Source organism: Paramormyrops kingsleyae, chromosome 3 (genome assembly GCF_048594095.1).
Source record: "Paramormyrops kingsleyae isolate MSU_618 chromosome 3, PKINGS_0.4, whole genome shotgun sequence".
Lineage (NCBI taxonomy): Eukaryota > Metazoa > Chordata > Actinopteri > Osteoglossiformes > Mormyridae > Paramormyrops > Paramormyrops kingsleyae.
The window spans coordinates 11,578,548-11,604,879 of record NC_132799.1 but is presented as its reverse complement, the minus strand read 5'-3'; the positions used below and the strand labels follow the sequence as shown (position 1 = coordinate 11,604,879).

Sequence of the window (26,332 nt, the reverse complement as noted above, 5' to 3'; positions counted from 1 at the left end):
TCTGCCCACTGGTCTTAGTTTACATGTTCTCCATGTATTTCCTGAAAATCAGTGAAGCTGAATTGCCTGTTGTGTATGAGTGTACCTTGTGATGGACCTGTATCTCATCCAGGGTGTACCCCAGCCTTATGTCATTTTCCACCCAGGATAGACTGTAGGTAGGCCCAGGGAGTCCCCCCTGCAGGACTAGACTGAGACTGAAATTAGGCCTTAGACTTTGTGGTCCCCCACGGTCATTTTTGCACAATAAATTTTGCCGGTCCACGTACCCATTATCCAATAACCGTATGCCAGATGGTCAGTCTGACCCTGCCGCCCCTGTGTCCCTGACCAAAATAAGCAGTTTGAAGATGGATGGATGAGTTCACTGACTTTTTTATTCTTGGGTTGGTCTTTTGTTGCTTTGAACACATGCTTGAGATCATTGACTAAATCTAAACTTATTTACAAGCTTGTTTTTCAATAAGACCTAAAAAAAACAGCTGTATTCCTAATACACAAGATTTGCTATCCTTGTCGATAAAAGTATCTCCAACACATACTGACATTGAGAACGTTCACATCACAAATCCCTCTCTCACCCTCTCATAAAGGCCAATCTTATCCAAAGCTGTTGATATCGTTGACTCATGCATGTTATCCCTGCTCTCAGCCTCTCATAAAGGCCCATCTTATCCAAGCTGTTGATATCGTTGACTCATGCACGTTATCCCTGCTCTCAGCCTCTGAATGCTGTAGCTCTCCTAATATCACTGGCATCTCCTTGGCTTCCGCCTTGTGATGTAACTTACACTATTGATCTAGTTTTTCTCACCGGAAAGTACAAAGACTTTGAAATATCTTGTTACCATTTTACTATTGTATGACTTTGCATTACATTATCTCTGAATTCCGTGAAATGCTCTTAATTCTTCTTTTAAAAACATTTTTTTTATCAATTCAACGTGTGATCACTCTAATCTCTAAACAAAACAGGGATATTTATACAGTCAACTCAAAGATTCGAGCTCCCCTGACACAGGTATTTATACAAATAACATGACATAATTTTTCTCAAAAATAATCTATTCGCTTGTTCACTCATATTCATTTGGATATGAATAAGGTAGGTATATACACAAACATTATAAAAAGTATCACAAAATAAAAAAGTGACACACAAGTGAAAATAGTGCAGTATAGTTGTCACACCCTGCTCCGTTCGATCCTAATGTGTGCCACGCCCACCTCGTTACCTCGTGTTCAGCCCTGATTGTGATCGCCTGTGTCCTATTAAGTCTAGCTTGTCTTTTGTATTTAGTTCTCGTCTGAGTCAGTCTTCCCCAGACTCGTCATTAATGTTACTTGTTGTGCTTCCCCGGTCCCATCTTCCTTGGAATAAATCCCCGTTTTGCCCTACTTCCTGACTCCGTTTGCCTGCTTCCCGGATCGCCTTATGCCCGACCCTGACAATAGTAGTGTATATTTAAAATTTTTACTTTTAAAAACACTGTGTGCTCCTTTATTAAAGGCAAAAAGAGCAAGGTCAAAGAATGCCATGAAAAAGAATCGGTCTTTGCTGGTGAAGGCGGGTATAGCTTTGGCCCCCGGCACCTTTCCGGTGGTCCTTGATGCAAACGCCGAAGTGGAAGGTAAACTCAAATTCTTCTGAAGTGTTACCAATGTCACTGCTAGATCAGAGCCACTTAACACAATAACTCATCTCCATACTGTTACCAGGGTAACAGATACACCCTGGCGGGAGCTGGGGGATGGGTGGGACCCTTTTGGGACTGCTGAAACATGCCTTATGAAATTACAACTCTGGTTGCAGGGAAATCTAAGCAGAGGAAATTCAGCTGACATATTGTGACTGTGTTGCTGTGAATCCTACAGAATGGGATAGTGGATGTTGGCTGATACCCATTTTCTTTCAGCTACAGAATCATATATGTTCTATAGATGCGTAGCATTGTAGTTATAAGCCTAGAAAAAAAGGCAGATATGGAATACTACCATGTTGATTGCCTGTGTGGTAGATCTGTAATGGCAGCAGGTGCTTCCAAACTTTTGAGCAGGGTCAGAAAAGGCCAGCTGAAGAAGAATTATATGCATTTTAATCTAATGATACTGTGATGCTTTCGTGGGTGGCTTGTTGGCCCCTCACTGTAGCCTCACGCCTTCAGGACTGCTGGTTTAAATCGTACCCTTTCCTCTGTATTTATACAGTTTGCCTGTCTCTAAGTAGGTCTTAATCCATCTATGTTTTATTTGTTTCATTGTTTTATTTACACATCCATTGTCCTCAGACAAAGATGGACAAAGCCAGATTGATCAGCTCTCTGCCAAAGCAAAACATCACACCGCATGTGTTCATGAGGCAAGTGGGCACCTAAAGAAACAAGGAAACGAAAATGACAGACTGAGGTGTGTGTTTGTGTGCATACATTGTTGCTTACTCCGTTTGCTTTCCAAGTCCCACAATACTAGCATATAGATTTTACAATACAAACCTGTTGTACTGTAAATTTGTGTCCACCATTTTAGTATATTATATGCTTACCTGAATTAGAGAAGGTGATTTTGCCAGGTGAAGAAACACTGGTAACACTTCACCTAAAGCAGTCACGTATAATGCATTATAGATACCTTTGTAATGCATTATAGTGCATTCATAAAATATTATTAACATGGCCAAAACAATTTATAAAAAGGCATTAAACATTACAGCCATGTTTATTATGCATTATGAATGCTCTATGAAGCTCTCATCTATAATGTTCTATAAATACCTTCATAACACAGTATAAAGCATCCTTCATTCTTATACTGACCATTATAATGCATTATGGTGATTGCTTTAAGTAAAGTGTTACTGAAACATTTTACAGTAAATATACATGTTAGACAGTAGCAGAATTGTAATACACTTATGAATTGTTGATCACAAAGGAATTCTTTTATTTTTGGGATATTGCTTGAGTGTGGGTATTGCACAAGGGAAAAGGGGCATTGAGGGACTGTTTTCCCAGAGTGAGACTCTGGGCAGCACTGGCTAAAACAGCTAGGAAGCAGAAGGTCTGGGATGTTTGCCGTGCAGCCTGCAGGTTCTGTCTGCTCTACGATGATGGACGCTGGAAGTCAGCCAGAAAGGACAGTAAGTAAACTAAACCACAGGAGCTGGATGTTTACACAAAAAATGACAGTTGTGGTACTTGGCTTGTGTAGTATGACGTAAGTATTTAACGCGAGCATATTTGTATATGCACATTGCTCATAGGCAGTATATGGATTATTGGCTTATTGGCATTGCATAAATGATTTTAAATGGTTGCTTTTCATCAGGTCTATGACAGCTTTTGAATGATTTTTTTTAAGTATTTGATACAGATCATAAAATATTTGGCTCCCTGGAAATGCTAAAACATCAGGAAGTCAGTATATTTCCAGTGCTTATGTCTCCGTAAATCTTCAGCTGTTATCAAACACTTCCTCTTTGGGGAACAGGTTGTTCCACTAAATTAGCTGTGACAAACATATTTTTCAAGAAATCCAATTACTTGTCTCTGAGTTATTTGTTTGTATTAATGGCAGTTTTCTCTTACGATGTAGGCATTCTTATACCAGTACTGGTACATGTGCCTCTGATTCTCAGGTGAATGTTTAAAAGATGAAAGCCCAGGTTTCCGTGAAGAAGGGCAATTTTCTCTCTCTGCAGAGAGAGACTTGCTTCGACTGCTTGCCGAGGTTCACTTCATTAATGGGGAGGTCAGTCTCTTCCATATTTTACCTTCTAATTTACTGTAAATTACTCGAATGGGCAGTAGGTGCCATAGAGGACACGGATCCAGGCTTCTGACCCACACAGTTCCTTGAACTGGCCTTGTTGCTACACAGATGCTGCAAACCATAAGAAGTGCAAGCTGTGTGGGTATCAGTAAAAGTAGTTAATTCAATTTAAAATCACTTTCTTTGCTTCTTTTAATTTGTATCCTTGTGCTGATCTGTCCATCCACCGCGTGTTGACTGCACATATTCCTCCCCATTTCCCTTCTTTTAAGGTCCCACACAGATAATTCTTTGCTTTCAGCCGCCACCGCTGCCCTCTGTCAGTCTTTACCATTTACTTCCCTTTATTTCACTTGTTCCTTTACAGCTGTCCTTTTTTTTTGCCAGTCACATTTATTAAAGCTATCTCTGCTTGCCCTTTCTCATTCTTCTGTCCCTATTCTGATTCCAGTCGCGGACAATAGCTCTAATTCTAGAACCTCCCACTAAATCCATCTCCTTTCAGCGCTCATTATGTAAGCTCCAGGCATAGAACTGCTGATTGCTGCTCTGCGGACACATGGCTAGCTGTGCTATGGTTAACAAGCTGTAAATTCATTTTAATCTTTTTGGAAAAGAACCAGAATCTCTTTTAAAATAGATTTTGGGAAAACAATATCTGTGGCATGCAGTCTCATTCTATCAGAAATGGTCCTTTCACCTTTTTTGCAGAGAGAGTGGTTTTAACTGGCAGTTTTGTGGCAAGAGTTACAGCCTCCTTTCATCTTCCCTGCCGCATATCCCCTTCTGCAGCATCAACGTTGCTCTAGCAGAATGTTTAAATTAATCAATATGGAAAGGCTCTACTGTTCCAGAACAGAGCCTTGCAGGGTTCAAGCTGTCATCAGCAAAACTCTGAAGCTGTATTTCAAATGAAACACGCAACGGGATAGAGTTGTACAATTGTGATTTTATTGTTACTGCTGTCAGGCATTTGCTGTTGCTGAAAGGAAAACCGCAAATTGCTAAAGCTCAGAAAAAAAGAAACATGATATGTAGAAAAAAAACGTTTTTTACGCATGCAAATGAAGAGGAAATTCTTAAATACGGTGCTCCCCAACCCTCTTGGGATAAGTTCCAGGCTAACACTGTAACCCTCTACTGGATAAGCAGTTTATTTTATTAAAGCGTTTATCCCATTCATTCACTCATATTCGTCTCTTTGGATTGTTCATTAGGCCACTATACAAAAACTGCATTCAGAGGGTGTGGATTTCAACCAGGAGCCATTACCACCAAAGAGCACATGGAGAGAGCCAACGGGAGACATTTGTCAAGGATTAGAGGAAAATCCACAATGGGCAGCATATAGGTAAAGAAACACAATCCAATTGTAGACATGTACTTTTACAGGGGTTGAGATATGAAGCAGAAATTTAAAACAGAATTCAGACAGCAGTTAATTATATTTCTACTACTCATGACTATACTTCCCTGATTTTCTATGTGCTGAGCATGTAATTCCGAAATGTCCCAATTAGTATTTACAAGTACGTGTATGGAGACTGGTGTTGACACGCGAAACCTCTGTCCGCTTAGGGAATGGCTCCGGGGGCTGTCTGCATACGCCACAGCCAGCTTCCTGCAGGCTGCAGAGCTGGGGGCTGCCCTCGGGGAGGCGTGGATTGTCTCAAATGCAGCTGTTTATCTGTGGAACCACAACAGCCATGTCCTGGCTTCAGGGGTCCACCGCCAGCTACAAGCCACTTTTCGCAGACTAATAGACGTGATGAAACTGATGGGAGAAACCAAGTAGGCCAGAGTTTTTTCCCTGTACTTCATACATTATACAGTATATTAGAATTAGAACTATTGGAAATACACACTGCCCAGGCAAAAAAAGGTGTAATTTGAATTTAAATCAAGCAAACACTCAAATACAATAACTTGATTATTATGAGAGCTCAGCTATGTTATGCAGCAATACAGTGAGGTTAGCTGATTATGTGAATCTACTGAATGGTCCGGTTGTCCCATCAATGGATTTTTTCTTTGCTAAAGACATGGGCATATTCCAGGAAGATAATGCAAAGATCTATCAGGCTTGAATGTCAAACAGTGGTTCAGGAGCACGAGAAATCATATTCACACAAGATTTGGCCACCACAGGGTCTTGACCTTAACCTCATTATCAGTCATTGGGATGTGCTGAAGAAGACATTAGAGGGGTTCAACTCACTTGTCAATACAAGATTTCAGTGAGAATCGAAATGTGAATGAAAATAAATGTTGAGATGTTGCATAAGTTTGTGGAAACAATGCATTGACAAAGTGTGCTACAATCAATGCTAACGGTGGTCCAATGAAATATTCGAATGGCGACTTTTTTTTTGGCTGGGCAGTGTATATTAGAGTTAGAACCATGTTATTTTTGTTTTTGTGGAAAAAAATGAATACTTTGAATTTATACTGTTAGCCATACAATGATATTTGTATATTTAATTGAAATATTTGTATTTCTTATGTAATGAAATCTACACTAAATGTGGAAAAGAACAAATGTGCATTATGGCACTGAAATAGAATGGTAAACGCTTTTCAGGGAGACAGCGCTGCTGGTTTTGCTGTGCAATGTGGCAGCCAAAGGCCTGATTGAGTCTCTGAGTCTGCGTGTCAGTACTACTCAGGAAAAGCGGGACGATGAAAGGGGCCAGGAAGCTAACAGGGCTAAAAAAGGAGCAGGGAAAGGCACCGCAAAGTCTGGCAGCATTCCCAGCATCCTCCCAGACCCCAGTGCACTCCAGGACATCAAGATAGCTCTGGAGGTACACTTGAACTGGCTGGACTGCTTGTTGCTGTATCATTGATGAGTAATCAAAAGACATTCAACACCACATCTTCTGAAAGACAGAAGAGAACTATGGAGGTTATAGTAGCTGTGTAATAATATTGGAAGCCATCTTGTGGAAGCTGTTTGGTTGGGTGATTACTTGGCATGTTCATATATATGTGTAATTGGCGAGGAATATGAAGCTGTTTCACTGAAGCAGGTGCACGCTATGGTGCAAACATTGTGTCTTCCTATGAGCTGTCTCACATAATAACATGCCGGAGAAGAAGATTTTAAATTCAGATTCTTGAATGGATTACAACTTTAAATGAATTGCCCTTCACTCAAAATATGAGCTAGGCATATTTAGAAATGTCATTTTTAAAAATGACTTAATACTGAATGATTGGAGATAAAGTATTTGAATGGGAAGATCAAATAATGTTGTGCGTTTCAGTCTGAAGCTACTCTGACCCAAATTTGTTGTAGTTATAATCAATTTGCATAATTTTTACTTGGAGCACTAAAAAATATCCAACAGCAGCTTCTGCTTTTGGTAAGAAGTGAGATAGTGCTGAATGATGCTGTTAAACTGTGAACCGGTGGTAACAGGGGTGGCCCCTTAGATCTGCCCCCATTGTGAACATAGTCCTGCTGTAGACCTCAGACTCTAACATGGTCCTGTCCACCAGAAGCAGAGTAAAGGTTAGCTAATGGTTTTTTTTTTCTCCAGTTGCCAGCCTGATGTTTTGGAGTTGTCTTGAAGTCTGCAGAGCTTTTTTGGGGCTTGTCTCAAGAGTTTTACTTATGTTGCTTTGGTGCACAGATGCACACATAAGCATATCTGCACATACAGGTTTTTTCAGATCTCTTTGAAGCCAAATTGCCAGTGGCAGACTACAGCATATTCCTAGAGGGCTTCAGCCATACAAGTCGGCCTATTTTTCAGTCAGTTCCTCTTGATGACATTATCTGTTTTACAATGTCAAAATGGCGGTATGAGGTGTATTATATAATTTGCACATTTTTTGTGTAAATGCTTTAATATGAAGCATTTCATTAGTGGTTTTACAATGTTAAATTACAGTATTATTTAACTGGTAGTTAATGTCATCACAGTTGAATGTATCAAAAAAATGATGGGCTAATATTTTTGTCTTTTCAAGCTTGGAATTACCATTATTGTGCTATTATAGGGACAAGTACCACTGTTTTACATAAATGTCACTGCTCCTCAGTGTAAAGTGTGAAAAATTATCCTCGTGCAGTTATGCGACTATGCCTTGCACCTGACCAATGGCAACGTCCCTGGAGAAACTCTGCTTATTGCTGCAAGGAAGGAGGTTATTGCCACATGGGTGCGGATCAAGCAGATGCTCCAGCGACAGACTGAGCAAAAGCTGGACGTTGAAGATGAGGTGAAACCTCCTTTCTACTACATTTCTGATACTGCACTGTAGAGCGTTCTTCCACCCCCCTGCACTGTAGAGCGTTCTTCATTCATTGTTCAACTCTTATTTTGGTTAATTATTGCCGTTTAATTTGTCCAGTGGTTCTATTAGCTTAATTATCCAGTTGACCTGTAGTCTTTTTTTCCAACGAAATATTATGCAGCGTATCCAATAGTCAATTGATTGTTGATTCTCTATATCCTGTTAGTATAAAGAGAAAAATGACATATTTTTTTAAGTCGTCATGGCGTTTGTGTGGTGACACTTCAAAATTGATCTATTTATGTTTTCAGAGTAACAATGAAACCGTGATTAGCATGACACGTGTACTGGTTGGAATTGAAATGCTACTTTGTAATACTAACTCGACAGTGATGGAATTTTCACTTCCCAGTCTGTCTGTGGTAAGTTATTAATATGTGGTTTAAATTCTTAGCCCATTTCCTTTACTAAAATCATTCTTAAGAATTAATATTTTTTTAATATTCACCTCAATTTCTATCTTAATGCAAATTACCTGTATTTCTTACTGGAATGGTTGAAAAATAGTGACTAAAATGTAATCTTGGTAAAGAGTAATTATTTCTGATCTCAGGTGACCTTGGCTCAACTTTCCTCTTTGCCTTTCAGCTCGTAAAGATGGCATCAGACTGCAGGTGGACAGACCCTGTGGTTGAGCTGCAGGTGTGGACCCACCTGTTGCATTTTGCTCACCTGGCCCAGGATCACGAGTTGATCATGAGCTGCTCTCACAATGCACTGCAGCTGGAAGCCGATGCTGTAAAGTGGGTGAAAACCTCAGCGTGCGTCCTGTGAGTTTGTTTCCATGGAGACACATGCAACATGGTTTCACTCAAACAGGAACTATATTAAACTGCTTATACCATACCACACCATACCCCGCCATACATGCTTTACCATACCCTGCCATACCATACCATACCATACCATGCCGTACCATACCACACCATACCCTGCCATACATGCTTTACCATACAGTACCCTGCCATACCATACCATACCATGCCTTACCGTACCATACCATGCCTTCCCATACCACATCATACCGTGCCATACCATACCATACCATGCCATACCATACCATACCATGCCATGCCATACCATACTATACCGCACCATACCCTGCCATGCCATACCATACCATAACATACCATACTATGCCGTACCATGCCATACCATACCATACTATGCCATACCATACCATACTATACTGCTTTCTTGGAATTTAATCCATAGGTAACCTTGGAATCATATGTCAAATACTAGTTATATAAATATTTTACAAAATCCAACCGTTCATTTTACAAGACAGCACAAAATACCACAATAAAATCACACAGCGACAACCAATTAAATTAATTCTAGTTTCACGTTCCGCTTCTTGACTTTATATTTACACTCTGCTTTAAATTACGTAAGTTCAGAAAATCCCTTGACATTCCAAAGAAGCATTGCACATTGAATCCTTTTTTTGGTGAATTATGCAACATACTGATCAATTATTTAAAAGCTTTCCAAAATATTGCACCACTTTTTTACATTCTCTTTCTGTGTGCATTGTTTTATTAATAAGAAATTGGGCTTACAGCTTTTGATGTTACATTTAGTACAGAGAGTACAAATGCCATCTAGTGTTGATCCAAGGTTAACACATTTATTTTAAAAAATGTTAAAATGTATGTTGTTCAGTACTGGTCCGAGCTTCACCACCGACGCTCCCTCATCCAGGGCAAAGTGAAATTCCCTGACAAGTCAGAAGCTGGCGCTCTAGGTGGCCGCCCGTGCCGTCTGTAGGATTAACCAACCCTGAAGCTGTTTTATCAGATGATGTAATGATTGTAGGGGGAAATCGCAACGCATGGAGCTCTGAGTTAATTGATATTTGATGTCTTTAAAGATGCAGCAGTAGTGCAATCCAGGACATGCTAAGCAATGTGGCATGTATGAGGGGTCTGAGTGCTGTAGAGAAATCAAATGGAGATCCTCTCAAATACAGGGATGCCTTGAAGACTCTGCAGGCTGCTGTCAGGTGAGCCCTTGTCAAACAGTCGCGCCAAGGTACAAATTTAATTAAATAAGTAATGTGACATATATTTGTTTTGTTTTGGACAATAATTAGCAAATTATACCTATATAATATAATCTCATATGAATCACAAATCCCTCTAATATGTTTTGCTATACAGATATCTTGCTCATTTTGTGAATTTAGTAATTGATTTTGGTTTAAAATTGAAGTTTTGCAGAACAAGCTGGAAACTACAGCATGTGTGTGGTGGCTGTAAAGCACTACTGGAATGCAGGCCTACGGCTGATGGACACACCCCTGCAGAGACAAGAGCTTAAAGCTCCTATGGAAGAAATCCTCAGAGCCATGGCCAGCACCAGAACCAGGACAGGAGGGAAAAGGGTTTGGCCACCACTATGTTAATGCAGTTCAGTTCAGTCCAATTAAGCCTGGGTGATAAGAGTATAATTTAAAAAGATGTGATTTCCCTCTTTTTTCCTTCAGGAAGAAAGAAAGATATTAGCCACACAGACAAAATTATTCCATGAGCAGCCTTCAGGATTCAAAAGAAACTCGCAGAGTGAGTCTAGATGGATCACACCCCAAAGAAGGACACCTTCTAAAGCTTGCTTGCAGTTTAAACATTGCTTTTTAATATCACGGAGTAATTGTAAAAGTGTAAGTCCTTGTCAAAGTTTCTGTTTGTTTTCAGGCATCTGCTGTAACATTCTTGCATTTTGCAGCCCTTGAAATGGCAGATGATGACGTGGCCCTGAGCGTAGCCATGTACAGCCTCCTCTTCCGTATCCATGCCGACCGAGCTGAGTGGAAGGCAGGCCTGCTGATCCTGGACCAGGCTGTACAGGAGCTGCCAGACACACAACACATGCGGTAGGTAAAGGGCCACAGTCTGTGTCTATTTTAATGTCTGTTATGGAAGTTAAAGTTAAATTTCTGGATATTTTGCAGGAGATATTCAGATTGGATCATTTCTTCCAGGGACCCTCTGGTTATAAATGTATATTAGAACGCTTTTTTTTTTTTTTTTTTACATATCCCATCCTTCCTTCCCTCGAGACAGACACATAGTTAAGAGTGAAGCTTGGAGTCCAAGCGAAGGGTCAGCTGTCTACCAAGCATCCCTGGAGCAGTTCAGGGGGTTAAGGGCCTTGCCGGAGGACCCGGTGGATAGGCGGCTGGGATTTGAATCAGCAAGCTTCCAATCGCAGGCATAGTGAGCTAAACCACTGAGTCATACAACACCTGATAGGTATAGTTTGTCCCTGATTGGCAGGATCATCTTCGAACACCGTGTTTTGGCGAAAGCGAGGCTGGGTCAGAGCGTAGCGATGGACATGCAGAGGTTCTGCGAGGAGGGTGAGGAGCACATGTCCTGCATGTGGCACCGTGCGGCCCGATGCTCTGGAGACGCCCCCCAGAAGCTGGTCTGCTATCAGAATGCCGTTATGTCCTTGCAGGTGGGTGTGCATCCCAGGACTGTCACTAATGCATAATTGTTGCAAATGTCTTGACAGAAACATCCAAAATCATACAGAATCGACATCCAGTGTCTCATTAAGTCATCAAGACCCCTTGATTAATGTTAAGTATGAGAATGGCACTGTTTTAGATTTAAGTTTGATAAGATGCCTTTTAATCTTACTTTATGAATAAAACATATAAAATCTGTACCATGGACCCTGAAAATGTTTAATTAATTTCACCATAAATTTCCTCAAAGAATTTGAGTCTACCGATGATAAAAAGGTTTATTTATTTATTTATTTATTTTGCACACTTGGGATAGATCTGCTTCTTCCAATTTGGAACTACTTCCAACTTATCAAGTTGCCCTTGTACAGAACTTTTTGACATTTTAATTCCCCCTCAACCTGCCCTGAATGGATGAAATAGAAAATAAAATGTAGGAAACCAGCTACATAAATTAATCAATTAAAACTAAGAGACATTTTCACATTCACATTCTCAAAACTTTCTAATTGTTACATTTTTGCTGTATAGAATAGAGGTCTTTTGTAAGTCATCTCATGAACTTTATGGATACCTAACCCTAACCCTTTTTTATTTCTTTAGGGTTCTCTTATTTAAGGAATACTGCTGTTGTATGTGTATAAATTCTGTTAGGAATATTCATCCACTTATCAGGGTGGGGGTGGCATTCAGCTTACTACATAAGGCAGAGAGGTACACCCTTGACAGGATGCCAGTCCAGTAGCTAAAGATCTGTGCTGGGTGGCTCATTGTGTAGCTGTTGCCTGACACCTCTGGGTTGTGGGTTTGAATCCCACTCTGGGTATTTAGTTGGCCTATCTGTCATGTGTATCCAGTGTGTCCCCCAGCCTCATGCACTGTATAGGATAGGCTGCCTAGGATAGGCTCCGGGCCCCCAGACCACCGTAGCATTAGCACATATCTTTGAGGAGGTATTTCTCTTATAATTAATTTCGAAACTGCTTCCTTCTGTATTACATATATAAACTATTTAAATGAAATTGTAACAAGTGGTGATGTATGTAAGGAGAACAATGGCCCAAAAATTTGGGCACTTGTGGGTAAGTTTACATTTAGCGCAGTATCTGTGTCCAATATATACAGTTTGTCCTGATATCAGCTTAATATTGATTGAAAGAATTTCTTCTCTGTTGCAACTTGTTCCTTCTAAAAAGGTAACACCAGGTCAGTAAAGAATTTCAGTCTGCTTTGATTCTACATTATGTGGCAAAGACATATAATGTGAACATAGAACTCTGGGCACGTTAGTCACGTGGAATCTTAAAGTTTAATGGAACCTGCGCTTTACCCCACATACTCACAGAGTGCTGACTCTCGGTGGCTGAAGACTGAATACCTGTTGGAGTTTGGGGAATGGCTATACTGCAGTCATTTCCCCCTCAATGATGCCGTGAACCAGATACAACTGGCCATCGACCTCCTCCTCAATCTTAAAGCTGATGCAGAGGCCAGTCATGGTAAAGGGGCCGAGCAGTAATGTGGTTTTTTTTCTTAGTTCTCTTCTCACTGTATTTTGTAGGCTTTTTGTAATAGAAACATTGAGATCAAGTATCACTACGTTGAGAACAAATAATAAACAAAAAAGATAAATTTAAGCTTTGTTAACCGTTTTTTCATAAGTTTAAAAAAAAATCTATAGCACAACCTTTCTTACTGCCTGTGAATCAAAATAACACTTTTATTTATGCACTGGTTTATCTGTAGCATCATTGCTTTGAGTAAAGTATGCTAAATGAAGGCCTTTGCGTGTAAAAATGTATTTTATTCTCTTACAAATGATCAGTATTACCATATAAAAATCCTGCAGAATGTTTGTATCTCCTTTTTGTGATTGTTCAACCATGTACGTGTGTTTCCACGCTCCACACTGCTGCTGTGAGCTCTGTGTTCCGTTCCCGGTGGCAGGTGTAAACAAAGGCGCTCGGCCAGACTCTGTGAGATGTCAGCCTCAGATGGCAGCGGAGGGGCCGTTTTCCAGTCCATCATTGTGTGACCTGCGAGACGTGAAGCAGTTGGCTGGGCTGGTCAGAGCCCACACGCTTCTGTCCACCATGCTGGGCAGGGCTTCTCACCAGCATCTGCACCATTGTCTCCTGGCCTGTTCCTTTATTCTGCGTATCTGGCAGGTACACATCTGGGTAGACCCGGATCCATGAGAGAGCACAGCCTAGCTTTATAACTGATTATTCCACAGTCATTTTAATGGGTGCATGTTCTATGTAATTTTAAGTCACCAAACTATTTGTCATCATTGTTTTGTCATTTGGGTACATTTTAAATCCTTCAAAAACCCAAGCCTTTTGGGAGGATCAGGAAATCATGCCAAATACTACGCACTTTTCTCTACCAGGTACATATTGGTACACACTGTATAAATGGTCTATAGCTATGGGGTACATCTATGGTGCTGCAAATATGTATGATTCTACATCATGTTGTAGACCAGCTTTAATTATATGATATGTGTCAATCTACCACAAAACATTCTATTATTTAACGATTTGTGTTTCACATGTTTGACAGCCATTCTTGAGATCTTCATTGTAAGTTTTTTTTTTTTTTTTTTTTTTTTAACATTCCTGTGATGATAGTTATCTTTGGCAACTGCAAGTGAAGTTATCGGAGAAACGGCCAAGAATCCCGTTCTTCCCTCAAAGTCGTCACCATCACCCACAGTGAAGAAAGACAAGGGGAAAAAGTCCAAAGAGGTCTTTGTTTCGAATAATTCAGTGCTTAACTTTATCCATCGGTAATCCCAGCCAGGGTGCAGTCATCTAATGCTCACTCGAAGAAATGTAGGCTGTTACAAATAATAAACAGGGCACTAGTTTATTGTGGGGTGGTTACACACGTAAGCATGCAGTTACTCACAGCAACCAATATCCATGTGAGTCACAAGACAGACAAAACTATTTGTAATGTTACGCCTCTGAAATATGAGCTATTTTGATCCTTTTATATTTCTGGAATTATCACTTATTCTTCAGTCTCATTTCTTTAAATCATTCAATATTTCCATTCGATCCACCACAGCCTCCGCTGCTGCTTGCTGCTGAGGATAAGCCCAAACAGGACGTCGCTGCGGTGTGTTTGCCTTCTACCTCAGAGGAGTGGGCTCAGTACGACTGTCCTAAGGAAGTAAGACTGGCCGTTAGGTTTGACACAAGCATGCATTCTGTCAACCGGGAGAGCATCAGCAAGCAGGTGAGTCACCTTGATGCAGTATTCCTGTTAACTTGTTTTTTTCGGGCACTGAAGACCCTGAAATGTGATCAGATTCTATCTGTGTTGTTGTTTTGTCTGGTCATTAGACCCAAACCCTGTACTTTCTGGATCTGCTGGCAAAGGAATTGCATTCTGCAGCATTGACACACCTTACTCTGCCAGTTCTTCACCTTGCAGAGCTCATTTCACATGACCTAATGGACAACAAAAGTCTCTCTGATCTGTACCGGCTCAGGTAACTGGCTACACTTCATGAACTGTCAGTTCATTCAAAATTACTTTATAAAGTTAGTAAATACATGGGTTCAGATACCTTTCCACTAATGACCTTGATTATTTAAACCATTTGTTTAATAAAGATATAGCAATGTGAAATGTGTGTAATGTTTAACATAACGGTATTTTTATTTTTATGATTTAAATGAAGATAATATGACATTTTGGAGCTATTTATAGAGAAATGAGAAATCCAAACCATTACTACTTCATCTCCTTCACTTCACATTCATGTTTTTCCAGAATCGCAAAGAGCTGCTCAGCTTTAGGTTTCACCACATCAGCAGCGTACCAGGAGATGTGTGTCGGCTCAAAGTTCATATATGAAGAGGAACAAATTGCGTATGTGTATCCATCTGTATTCTTTGATGAGGTGTCCATTGGTATTTTTTACGAGAGATGGAATGTTACCCATGGAAAGAGAATTATTTTGTTATTTCATGAAGTGTTATAAAATGTCAACCTAAAATATCAAAATTGCAAGATTAAGTCTGTTGATATTTAATAAACATAAAGACAAAATAACAGAAGATTTGTATTACATCATGATGTTGTCTCATTTGTCCTGCTTTTAATCCATTCTATGTATTGCCTAACAATTCAAATTGACCTTGTCTCTCTGTTGTGATATTTTATGGTGAAACAAAATTGAAGCTGTCGGAAGGCTGTTTATCAGTGGAAGAATTATGGGCGTCAGACTGTTTCTGATGCTGATGTCAGTAAGGTTAGATGTTTGTTTTCTGCAACAACTTCAGGCTTATTGTGTATCATTTGATATTTGCTTACTTTCGTTCAATGAAAACCATACAAACAGATTCTCACTATTCATTTATGGTATTTATTCTTATTAATTTATTGGTAATAAATTAGGCCACGGGGAGAAAACATTGACAGGAAATCAACCCCTGACATGTGATTGATGTGTTTCAGGCATTATATTTACTTATATTGAACTGTGCTTCTCTGTAAATAAAATGATGCTGATAAGCTTTATCTGAACAGATCACCTTCAGTTGGGGAAGATCAAGTGGACCTTCTGCTCACCATGTGTGGATTGACAAAGCTGAATTATGTCTCAGTGTGGGTTTATATCAGCCAGCCAGACTTCTTCTAGGAGAGGCTAACATTATCGCAAAGGTTAGTAAAACTGGAGATACCTCTTATAGACATTTGTCTATATAGTTACATCTGTTGACAAGCATTTATTAGTAACTTAACAAAAACTTTATTGCAATGTTCAGATGAAAGTACCAGTACTATTTTCTGTATATATTTTCTGTATATATTTTGTGTATATGTCTTCCACTCTTGCTTTTTTGCCTATTGCTTTGATGAAATGCATCAGTGGAGTGAAGGACATTTCTTATTTCTGTTAAATGATGTGAATTGATGGGTTTTCTTTGTTATGAGCCAGGAGCTCGATGATAGGGCTGCGGAAGCAAAGAGCTTACTCTTCCTCGCTAACCTGGCCCGACTTGAGCAAAACTCTGGTCAGGCTCTGGCCCTGTTGGAAGCAGCCCAAAAAATTGGTGGTGACGAGGACTTCTGGTACAGCCTGACCATGAGTCTTGCAGAAACTCTGGCAGAGGGGGAAGGTCATGAGAAAAAATTACAGGTGAACCCCAAAAGAGTACTGTTTAATATGAATAGGAAATGTCAACCTCGTATAATTACAAATTAATAACATTCACTTTGAATTATATTTTATTACTTTTAATCTCAAGCAGGCATGTTTGACACTAGAGCGTGCCATCAGTGTCCTCAAATCTGTTTTGGACAAGAGGCTCAACAGAAATCCTGTTTTAAAGTTCCAGATCGCATCGATGGAAGCTAGGTGAGTTTACTGTGATCAAAAGATTTTAGTGATCAAAATCTTGCCCCCTGTTAAATCAGACTTCGATGCATCATTATTGTACTTCACAGCAGGTTCTGCAATTCAAAGATTCCTTACTGCGAATAATTATCATTATCTTTGGGGCTCATCATCTCCGAGATGAAAAGTGAAGGTTAGGTGCTGTGCCACTGGGGAGGCAGGCATGATTGGGAAGGACTCAGGTGGATTAGGCGTTGGCAGTGGACACTGGCTTGAGGTGCCTGAGCTTGTGCTGGAGGTTAGAAGTTATCAGTTAGATCTAGGCAGCTTTACCTCCAGGCACAGTGTGGGCTGTGGATGCAGACCTATTATTCAAGAGTGGAGACCCTCCTACTGTGAGATTCCCCCTGGTGAACAATGTTGGGTGGGTACAGGGATACTCACAAGTTCCAGGCAGAGGGCTGTACATCTGAACTTTTTCAGTTCTCTCATGGAAAAGAGAGTTGTCCCTATGTGGCTGTGAGCCACAGAGAAGAAAATCCCAACTGTTGCCTCTGCACCAAATAATTTTCTAAGTGAAAGCGGGTGTACAGTCATGTACTGACCCATTGGGAGGCATCAATGCTCACATGGAGATACCTGAAAGGGTGTTATTGGGATGAAAGGCCTTACAGATCTAAACCCAAGTGAAGAATTGTTATTCTATGCAAGCCATGGATTGTTCATAAGAAAGATTGTGCTCGAAAACAAGGATCTTTGCAAGTGTACAACATATCAAGGCACCCTAGGCCATAAGTCAGTGACCCCCTCTGTGGTTATATCGTCTGACTAGAGTCCACATGTATTGGACACTGAGGTGAAGAGAGGGGCAGAGCTATCAAATGATCGATGCCTGGTGGTGAGTTCGATTGGGTACATAGAGCGTAGGCCCAATGGACCAGGGCAACACTTCTGTGTGAGATGAATTAAACTCACACCTCCCTAAAACCTGTGAGGTTGGGGATATTATGTCTGATTGTACCAGACCTCAGTCACTACAGTGGCCGCAAAAAAAACTGCAGGCTGAAGGGATAGATGAATACGCTGGATGGATTATATCACCCAGTTGGCTTGAAAACATCTAGGAGTCCCCCAGAATGTGCAAGAGTCTGCTGCCGTGGGAAAAGACGTCTGGTCTGACCTGCTGCCACTACAACCCTCACCAGGAAAAATGATGGGAAAATGCTGACGATGATGATGATGACAATGATGATGATATAAAAATCATTACTTTTCTTGTAGAAAAGCACTTTTTCAAATTCAGTCTCACCCTGAGGTCAGTTTCCATCCTGACTCTGTGAGGACATTAATGACAAGCTGTGATGCACTGAGAGACACCACTAATGAATTTCTTATGCTGGGACATCGAGAACAAGGGGCAGAGACTGCTTTGCGGCATGCAGAAACCCTGAGGTAAGCATTTCTTATATTCTGGGATCCAGGGCATTTTTATATCCAGGGATTTCTGGTCATGTACTGTACTTCAAAACCTACTATCTATGCTCACTTTTGTTCCAAATAACATCTGAAGGATGCATTATGCAAATTTTACGTTGCATGTGGCAGCAAAGTAAATTACAACAGCAGTTTGTCTAAATAAGCATTCTTCATTAATTCACCATTTTCAGTCATTGTTTCTACATACTGTAATATGTGTTAAAATGCCCATCCTGTTCTTTTTGTAATTTTGATGGCATATTGTTATGAAAATGAGTGGAAGTGATAGGTTTGTTGTGCTGATTTGTTGGGTAGCAGCCTGACAGCTCCAGGGGAGCCTTTCATTCCAGTCCCTGCTCTGCATCGTTGCATTTTCTCTGCATAGCTATTCAGGATTCCTCTGGGTTTTCTCCTGAAGTGTGTTTGACTATATGTCCTGTAGTTGATCTAGGGTGTCCTCTGCCTTGTCCCCTGTACTGGAGTATAAGCTCCAACCCCCCCAAGATGGTATTATAAGATGGAATGATTAAATTGATTTGTGATGAGAAAAAGTTCTTAATGACAAACATGTTTCTGTTAAACACCAAACTATCAGATATTTTGATATTTGATTTTCTTAGAATTTTTCTTTTATTCTTTAGGATATTCTGAGGTAATCATAAAAATAATTCAATCCCATGCTTTACTCAATGTTTAATGAAAAGTTCTTGTTTAAAATAACTATTGACAATTTTTATTTTTGAATGAAGTCACCTATTTGAACTCACCATTTCGGTTTCCATTTCAAAGACTCTTTCATGCACGTTGTGAATTTGTGAAAATTAACTTCTGCATAATTCACACTGCCCGTAACCGTCACTCACTTGTGTGAAAAATGCCAGGGCCGTTTAGGCCATCGACGCCTGGCTTGATATTCTTGCCTTCTCTCTGCCATTTTTTCACTCGGTTTTAATCGAAATGCCGCTAAATGTTGTGTGTGTTAAGAATACAAACTGAAAATGTAAAGTTCTGTAATTTACCCCATTTGCAGAAGTATCCTTACTCAACCATTATAGATTATTTGATTGTATGTTTTTTCGAACATTTATTTAGTGAACATGTTTGTCCTGAGGAGTTTACCAGTGAGGATCAGGGAGCAGGGGCAGAGAGTGTCCCTAGAGCCAATGTGCTTAAGGGTCTTGTTTAAGGGTTCAACGATGGCTCTGCCAGTCATGGGCCTTGAGCCAACAACCATCTGATAATTGAAATATTTGTTGGAGCCCTAGTTGGAACACTGTCTATCATCTAAGTGTTATATTTCTTAAAGAAATATTTATTTGATTGAATTTTTTTCTCATCATAATATTCATTTAAATGTGGCAGGTTTAATTTTATCATTAACCCCTTTGTTCCCATGAGTTCACACTGACCCATGTTTGAAAGCCTCAACTGGGTCCCCGGGACCCTCAAGTGAGCTAAGGGGTAACAAAAAACTTAAATATTTTGTCAAGGCATAATCAAAATTCAGCAAAAATTATTTTTGGTTAAAAACCAGCATATGCAGTGGATATCTAGCATGATGATGAAAGAAATCTTTTTTGTCTTATCCGTCTAAATTCTTCTGGTGAAGCATTGTTTAAACATTTCCACATACTCTTTATGTTCTTGATTGTTTGTGTTTATGTGTTAAATGTTTCCAAAGAATCCTTGCCAAACACACTGACGACATGGAGCTGAAACAGGGACAGCTACTGGACTCCTACTTTTTGATGCAAAAAGCCATTGGCGTACAGCTCGATGTGGTCTTGGATGTTCAACATATTCTTATACCTGAAGAGGTGTAGTACATTCTTTTATTAAGATAAACCCTAAATAATCAACATGGAACACATGAATTGCATTTTGTATGTTTACAATTGTTCATATTAGTTTTAAACCAAATGTATGGTTTATGTGTAGAAAAATCATTTTAAGATTTTACAGATTTTACGTTGTGTATTGTATCAATGACCGTTGTTAATCTAAGTAAGGATAAATCTGTATAAAAAGAGAGATCTTAAATGGAACCTTTCCGTAACTGAGAAACTGCCTTCAAAAACATATTAGCTGAAGCATTGAGTCTTGAACCCGCAAATATCCATATTAATGTTTAAATTTTATGAACAACTAGTTTTATATGTAAGGTATTAACAAATATTTTTACAAATAATATAATTTCAAAATTCATTATTAGGCATTGATACTAAGAGTTTTACTGGTTCAGAATTCTTTCTTTATCTATGTACAGTATTACGGAAACTCATTGTTTCTCAGAATAAAAAAAATACCTGCTTCAAGTGTAATAGCCTAGACCTGGCAACAGGTGGCACTCATGTCACATTATATTGCTGTAGATATATATTTTTTTTTATCTGAACAATACAGTTAAATATGGTTTGAGAAATAAGTGTAATACTGAGAATGGACATTAAAGTTCGAATTAAGAGTCTCCATTCTATTATATTATATTGAGCCTATTTTAGTCATTGTAGTTTTTAATTTATAAAATTATTGTGTATTTTTTTTATCCAGTTTTACTCTGTTATTCTAAAAGAAAATAAATCTACACCATTTAAACAAAAACAGCATTATCACTAATACAGGCCTTGTAAGAGTACCGTATTTTCCTGGTTAATTTCCTTGACTCTGCATTAAACAGAAATAATTAATAGGTAATTAAAGAACGAAATTATGACAATAGGGTTTAAAAATCCATTAAAATATCAATTTAGCTTAAGAAAAACTCATTAATGTAAGTAAATATACAAAGAAGCAATGCTTTCTTCTCTGTATTTCTTGTCAGACTCAAGCCATGAGCCTACCTGTCACAAGAAGACTGACGTGCTACAGACTGGCTCTGGCGGACTTGGCTCTGGAAATGCTGGAACAGGTCTGCAAAGAAGAGATGAAACAAGCCCGTTTATGGGAAAGGAAAGGCTCCATTGAGAGGACTGTTGAGGAGTTTGTACGGATGACCCCAGACTTAACAGCTGTGCAACAGGTGAAGTTTCATGCAGGGTTAAAGTACAACGTGTGGTGGTAGTTCAAAGCTGTTGTGTGTGGTGGTGTTGATACATAAACAGAACATTTTCTTCCAAATGGAATTCTCAATGTGCACTCAATATAACCTAAAATGGTTTATTTTATTTGTTAAATAAGTGTATTCATTTTATATCTGGCATGGTACCACATGTAAAAACTGAATTATCCACAATAAATAAAGTGAGCTCTGCTATATGTGACAATTGCAATTTCTGTGACATTTGATTGATCTGTATTCTCCTTCCTGTAGGAATGGCTCAACACAAGCAAGAGTCTAGGACAGGTGGTCCTGATGCAGCTGGAAGCTGTAACAAGCAGTTGTACAGACAGTGTGGAAACCAAAACCAGGGCCCTGTGCATGCAGGGAAGGTGTCTGAGGCTGCTGGCCGTCCAGAGGGACCCCCTGTACCTTGCTACCCAGTGGAACATCGAATTAGTGGTAAAACCATCGGCTAATTTAAATAGAGGCATAATGATAAGGATTTGTAGCTTCTTAAAGTGAGAGGAGCCAATACTTCAAGTAATATTGACTATGTTAAGTTTATTGATTATCTTTCGTCATAAATAGTTAATTCGGAATGTGTCAAGTTGGATACAGGCAGTCCCCAGAGTTCAAACAAGATCCGTTCCCTAAATATGTCTTTAAGTTGAATTTGTACTGTAGGTGAGTCAGCAACAATAAAAGTAACATATATGGCACTACTGTACCTTGAGCTGATGAATCGCTGGAGCTATGCGATGTTTTCACAAGCATCACAAAGTAATGTGTGAGTTCATTATTGCAAATAATTGTACTTGCTCTGAGTTTTTAATGTAAGAGGCTTTATGGTAGTCATTCGTAAGTACAAGTTGTCCATATGTCAGACTTTCTTAAACCACAGACTGTCGGTAGTATATATGAGAATTATATGAGAATTGTGTTTGTGACTACGGAGTACTTCCTTTTTTGCTATTGAAGGAAATATTACCTGTCAAAGTTTGAAACAGTACTTAAGACATTGCAACTTTAAATCTAGTCAGGTCTCAGTAAGTCCAATATTCTAGTTAACCTACAAACATTTGAAATTAGCCTCCTGCATTTCATTTGATATTTAGTGACTATAATTACATTTCAAACAGGCCAACCTTTAAGACTTTGATGTAATGAACTGGAAGAGCAGAAATTGAATTTCCTTTTGAAAACACTTTGAAATATCACCTATCGAAACACTTCTTACAAATGTCTATCTTCTGATTTATTGTGCTTATCTTCAGTACATGTCATTAGGTTTATAGAATTCATTATGCAGTATTATCTAAATATTTTTTACCTAAAGCCAGTGCAGTAATGACAGGGTAAATTAAATGAAAAGCCAGCTATATGGTTATATGGTTACAGTTATATGGTTATATACAAAACACATACAGGGAATGGACAAATAACATGAGATATGAAAACATGAAAAGGGACTTTGAAATATATCTGAATTATAAACACTACTCCAAAGGTGAGTCATATCTGGTTTAATACCAGTTAGCAGTATGTGACAGCTATGAAAGAGGTCTGACAGTCAGCACTTTGATATGTGAGTTTTCAAAGCAGTATGAGGCAACGAACAATTTCAAAGAGGTCAAAGAGTCAGTGCTCAAATTGCAGGTGCATCAGTCACAAAACATGCAACATTACTTAGTGTGTATATGGAATCTCAAAAATCATACCAACTTATACCAAAAAACAAATTACATTGCAAAGAGCAGCAGTGGTCACAAACTGAACCTCATTCACACAGATGAACACTTAACAGGATAGTTGCTTAACACCACAAAACTACAGCCTCAGCATTTACCATTGGCATGGCTTACACACATATACGGAGCCCCTGAAGGGACCTGTGTATAAAATTTAAATGATCTTACTTTCGCGTGCACACGACTTACTATCACGTGCACACAAGGTACTTTCACGTGCACTAGCGGAAGTAAGAGTATTTAATTATTTTGCACAGGTCCCTTCAGGAGCTCCGTACATATCATGTATACTTATGCCTTATATTTTATGTTTTATTTTTAATGTGGACTTTTTTTTGTATTAAACAATATGTCCATTATATACAACTGAATACCAAAATTCTCTATGGCCATCCGATATTCAAATGTGAGTAGGAGAAAAACAGAATGGACATGAAACAAGAACATGATGAAGAAGAACAAATGGAGGATCTACAAAGAAATGCCGTGAGGCCAATTAATATGAAGCAGAGACAGTACTCATCCAAGGCTGCTGAGCTGCAGGTTTTTAATACCACATATTTATAATGACTTTCTGTTATTTAATGTGTGCATGTCTTTCTCAATATAGTGTATGTAAACAAAACGCTTGAAATTTTTATTTGAAAAAAAAGAGATTAGTTAATATATGGAATTTGTTGGGAAGTGTGAAACAATTATCTGTGAGTTCCTCTATGCCCAAGTGAGACGATCACTGTAAGGATTCATTGTGTCTTTCAGCAAAGGCACAATGCTGCCCAGAAACTGTTGGCCCAAGCGAATGAAACTCTTGCCCAGGTCATCGGTTTGTCACTCCAGCATAAGTTTACCCACATCCTGCCAGATGCCAGCCTTAATATGCTCGAATGTTATGGACAGTTCGACTCAAACTTAGCTGGTCAATACCTGGCTCTATATCAGGTAGGGCAGTGGTGTGTATGGATGTGTTTTCCAAGTGGATGTATGTCTGTTCTTCCAGATCCATGTCTTGAATGAGTATGTATGTGTTTCCTATGTATATGTGTTCTTCAAGATCAGAGTTTCTCAACCCAGTGCTCGCCGATCCCAAGATGATCCATGTTTTTGCTGCCTCCCAGCTCCCTGCAAGACAGTCCACATTTTTGCTCCCTCCCAGCTCCTGCTAGGTCCAAGGCATGGACCATCTGGGGGTCACGGAGGAATGGGTTGAGACACACTGTCATAGATTCATGTATTTGTATCTTCAGCAGTTCTTTACCTACTTTTCCTCAGAGCTGCCGCTGTTCATCTATGATGAATGATGCGCTGAGAACAGCCTGTGCTGATGTAGACGCCTCCCAGCTTGCTGCCTTGCTTAACGTGCAGCGTAATCTGCTAGCAACAAAGGAAGAAGGGCCGAGTAACTTGCTGAGAAGTACTGAAGAGATCTTACAAGAACTGTCAAAGGTAGCGCATTGGGACTTCATCTGAAGTTCCAGGTTTTAAACACCAACTCATTAACCATGCAGCATTAAACAAACATATTTGTTGTACAGGTTTACAGAGATCTGAGTGTCAGCCCTGCATTTTTTTCTATCTTGAAAGAGCTGCCATCTAATTGTAAGATCCTGCTGCTCCAGCACACAGATGATAGGTGGGTCTAAGCTGTTTTTATTTATAATTATTATGAGCAAGCCAGTTAGTTCTAAATAAAATGCAGGAATTATATGCATTTGGTGCTTAAAGAAATGTTACTGTAGTATAAACAGTTTTCATACATTATCAGCATTTCTTTCAGTTTCATAGGGTTGATTAATGTATTAAGAAAAGGGGTTGCTTTGTGGTATTGTGTATAGCATTGTACCCAGAATGTTAACATTTATCGGTTTGAAATGGAATATAAAAGTATTTTATAGAAAGTATTATTGTTCTTGATGTATTCACCAGTTCTGCCGTACTAATCTGATTTCATAACTATTAGCAAGCTGCCGTCCTTCAATGATTTTGTTCTTCTTAGATTTGTTTGCTACAGTAGTGTGGTGTTGACCTAATGATGTACAGTGATAAATCTGAAATGATGTTAACCGTCACCACAGATCAGTGCTTTATGGAGCTTTTTTTGATAAAGCAATGGCAACAAGCCAAAGACAAAAGGGGGATCATCTCTCCGGTAAGTATTTGGTAGGATTTTTGTTAATTGTAAACAGAATGAGTTCAGTGTTGTAATAAATATAAACATTAGTATGAGTTGTGTTAGTTTTAATTCTCATTCACATTGACATTTTTATTTGATCAGATTTTCAAATTAGTGCATTGCTGTCTATCGACAAAAAGACATCAATAAGTAATATTGGATTAGATAAATTAAAGACATCCTAACTGCACAGAGAAATCCCGTAAGGATTTCTTAAAATATATAACTAAAATACCTATTAAAGTAAATGTAGTCATACTGTCGCAATGAAGAAGAATAAAAGTTTAACAGATAGAGTGTGTTTGATGACACCATCTCAGAAAGTTTTCAGGACTTGTATTTGTCCTTTAAAGAGTTTTCCCTGGGACAAATTCACTCATCTTTTTGGCTCAATAGATCAGGCCAAATGAAGTGAGCTTTTTTATGAGAATGAATGATGAGATGGACAAAGAGAATATGCAGTGGGAGAAGGGGCTTTAGGATCTATCACAGCTGTTTGCACTCATCACAGGTACACTGGTATGCACAAAGGTGGCAAAGGCCAATGTTGTCCCAGAGGAGTTCTCCAGGATCTTGCAAAATGCCAGCTCCTTCAAACAGGAGAATATGCAGAATCTGCTGAAGGACAAGAATCTGCACACGGTGCCCAAAAACTCCGTAGTTATCCTTAATTTTTTATTTATCTGTTTGTCTTGGCTTAGCAAATGACTAATCGTGATTCGAACTCAAGATGTACTAATTGCTCAGATTTTTACACAGCTGTTAAATGTCTTGAATGGAGTTCTCTTTATTCTTATCAATATTTCGTACTGGAAAAATCAATAGGAGTTACTAACTAGAGGTCTAAGTTATCCCAAGCAGTAATGAAACACAAATGGAATAGCCATTGATTGGAGCAAGAGTACATAATTAGAATGGCTGAAATTGTGAATAGAAGCTTTTCAATGGGCCTTATTTTTCCAATGCTGCTTTACGCATATGGTGTATACAATTA

At 39.1% G+C, this 26,332-nt stretch overlaps 1 protein-coding gene across 6 annotated transcripts in view; it reads left to right on the top strand.

The window, feature by feature from the left end:
- cfap46 (cilia and flagella associated protein 46) overlaps positions 1-26,332 on the top strand; it is a 46,440-nt gene that overhangs the window by 11,129 nt on the left and 8,979 nt on the right. For 4 of the 6 annotated variants that reach the window (XM_023839940.2, XM_023839950.2, XM_023839931.2 and 1 more), the window contains exons 14-48: positions 1,511-1,631; positions 2,289-2,406; positions 3,012-3,136; positions 3,635-3,747; positions 4,986-5,119; positions 5,347-5,559; positions 6,350-6,572; positions 7,846-7,995; positions 8,322-8,432; positions 8,659-8,840; positions 9,947-10,078; positions 10,288-10,459; positions 10,562-10,637; positions 10,801-10,948; positions 11,352-11,535; positions 12,894-13,047; positions 13,496-13,716; positions 14,182-14,298; positions 14,624-14,794; positions 14,902-15,050; positions 15,335-15,433; positions 15,746-15,815; positions 16,094-16,228; positions 16,506-16,706; positions 16,816-16,925; positions 18,186-18,356; positions 20,062-20,197; positions 21,202-21,399; positions 21,691-21,879; positions 23,583-23,711; positions 23,928-24,107; positions 24,438-24,611; positions 24,701-24,798; positions 25,241-25,314; positions 25,850-25,995. In XM_023839940.2, coding sequence (XP_023695708.2) covers positions 1,511-1,631; positions 2,289-2,406; positions 3,012-3,136; positions 3,635-3,747; positions 4,986-5,119; positions 5,347-5,559; positions 6,350-6,572; positions 7,846-7,995; positions 8,322-8,432; positions 8,659-8,840; positions 9,947-10,078; positions 10,288-10,459; positions 10,562-10,637; positions 10,801-10,948; positions 11,352-11,535; positions 12,894-13,047; positions 13,496-13,716; positions 14,182-14,298; positions 14,624-14,794; positions 14,902-15,050; positions 15,335-15,433; positions 15,746-15,815; positions 16,094-16,228; positions 16,506-16,706; positions 16,816-16,925; positions 18,186-18,356; positions 20,062-20,197; positions 21,202-21,399; positions 21,691-21,879; positions 23,583-23,711; positions 23,928-24,107; positions 24,438-24,611; positions 24,701-24,798; positions 25,241-25,314; positions 25,850-25,995 — 5,124 coding nt within the window. The remainder of the gene's footprint in view (positions 1-1,510; positions 1,632-2,288; positions 2,407-3,011; positions 3,137-3,634; positions 3,748-4,985; positions 5,120-5,346; positions 5,560-6,349; positions 6,573-7,845; positions 7,996-8,321; positions 8,433-8,658; positions 8,841-9,946; positions 10,079-10,287; positions 10,460-10,561; positions 10,638-10,800; positions 10,949-11,351; positions 11,536-12,893; positions 13,048-13,495; positions 13,717-14,181; positions 14,299-14,623; positions 14,795-14,901; positions 15,051-15,334; positions 15,434-15,745; positions 15,816-16,093; positions 16,229-16,505; positions 16,707-16,815; positions 16,926-18,185; positions 18,357-20,061; positions 20,198-21,201; positions 21,400-21,690; positions 21,880-23,582; positions 23,712-23,927; positions 24,108-24,437; positions 24,612-24,700; positions 24,799-25,240; positions 25,315-25,849; positions 25,996-26,332) is intronic. The other 2 variants (XM_023839914.2, XM_023839921.2) reach the window with 2 other exon arrangements.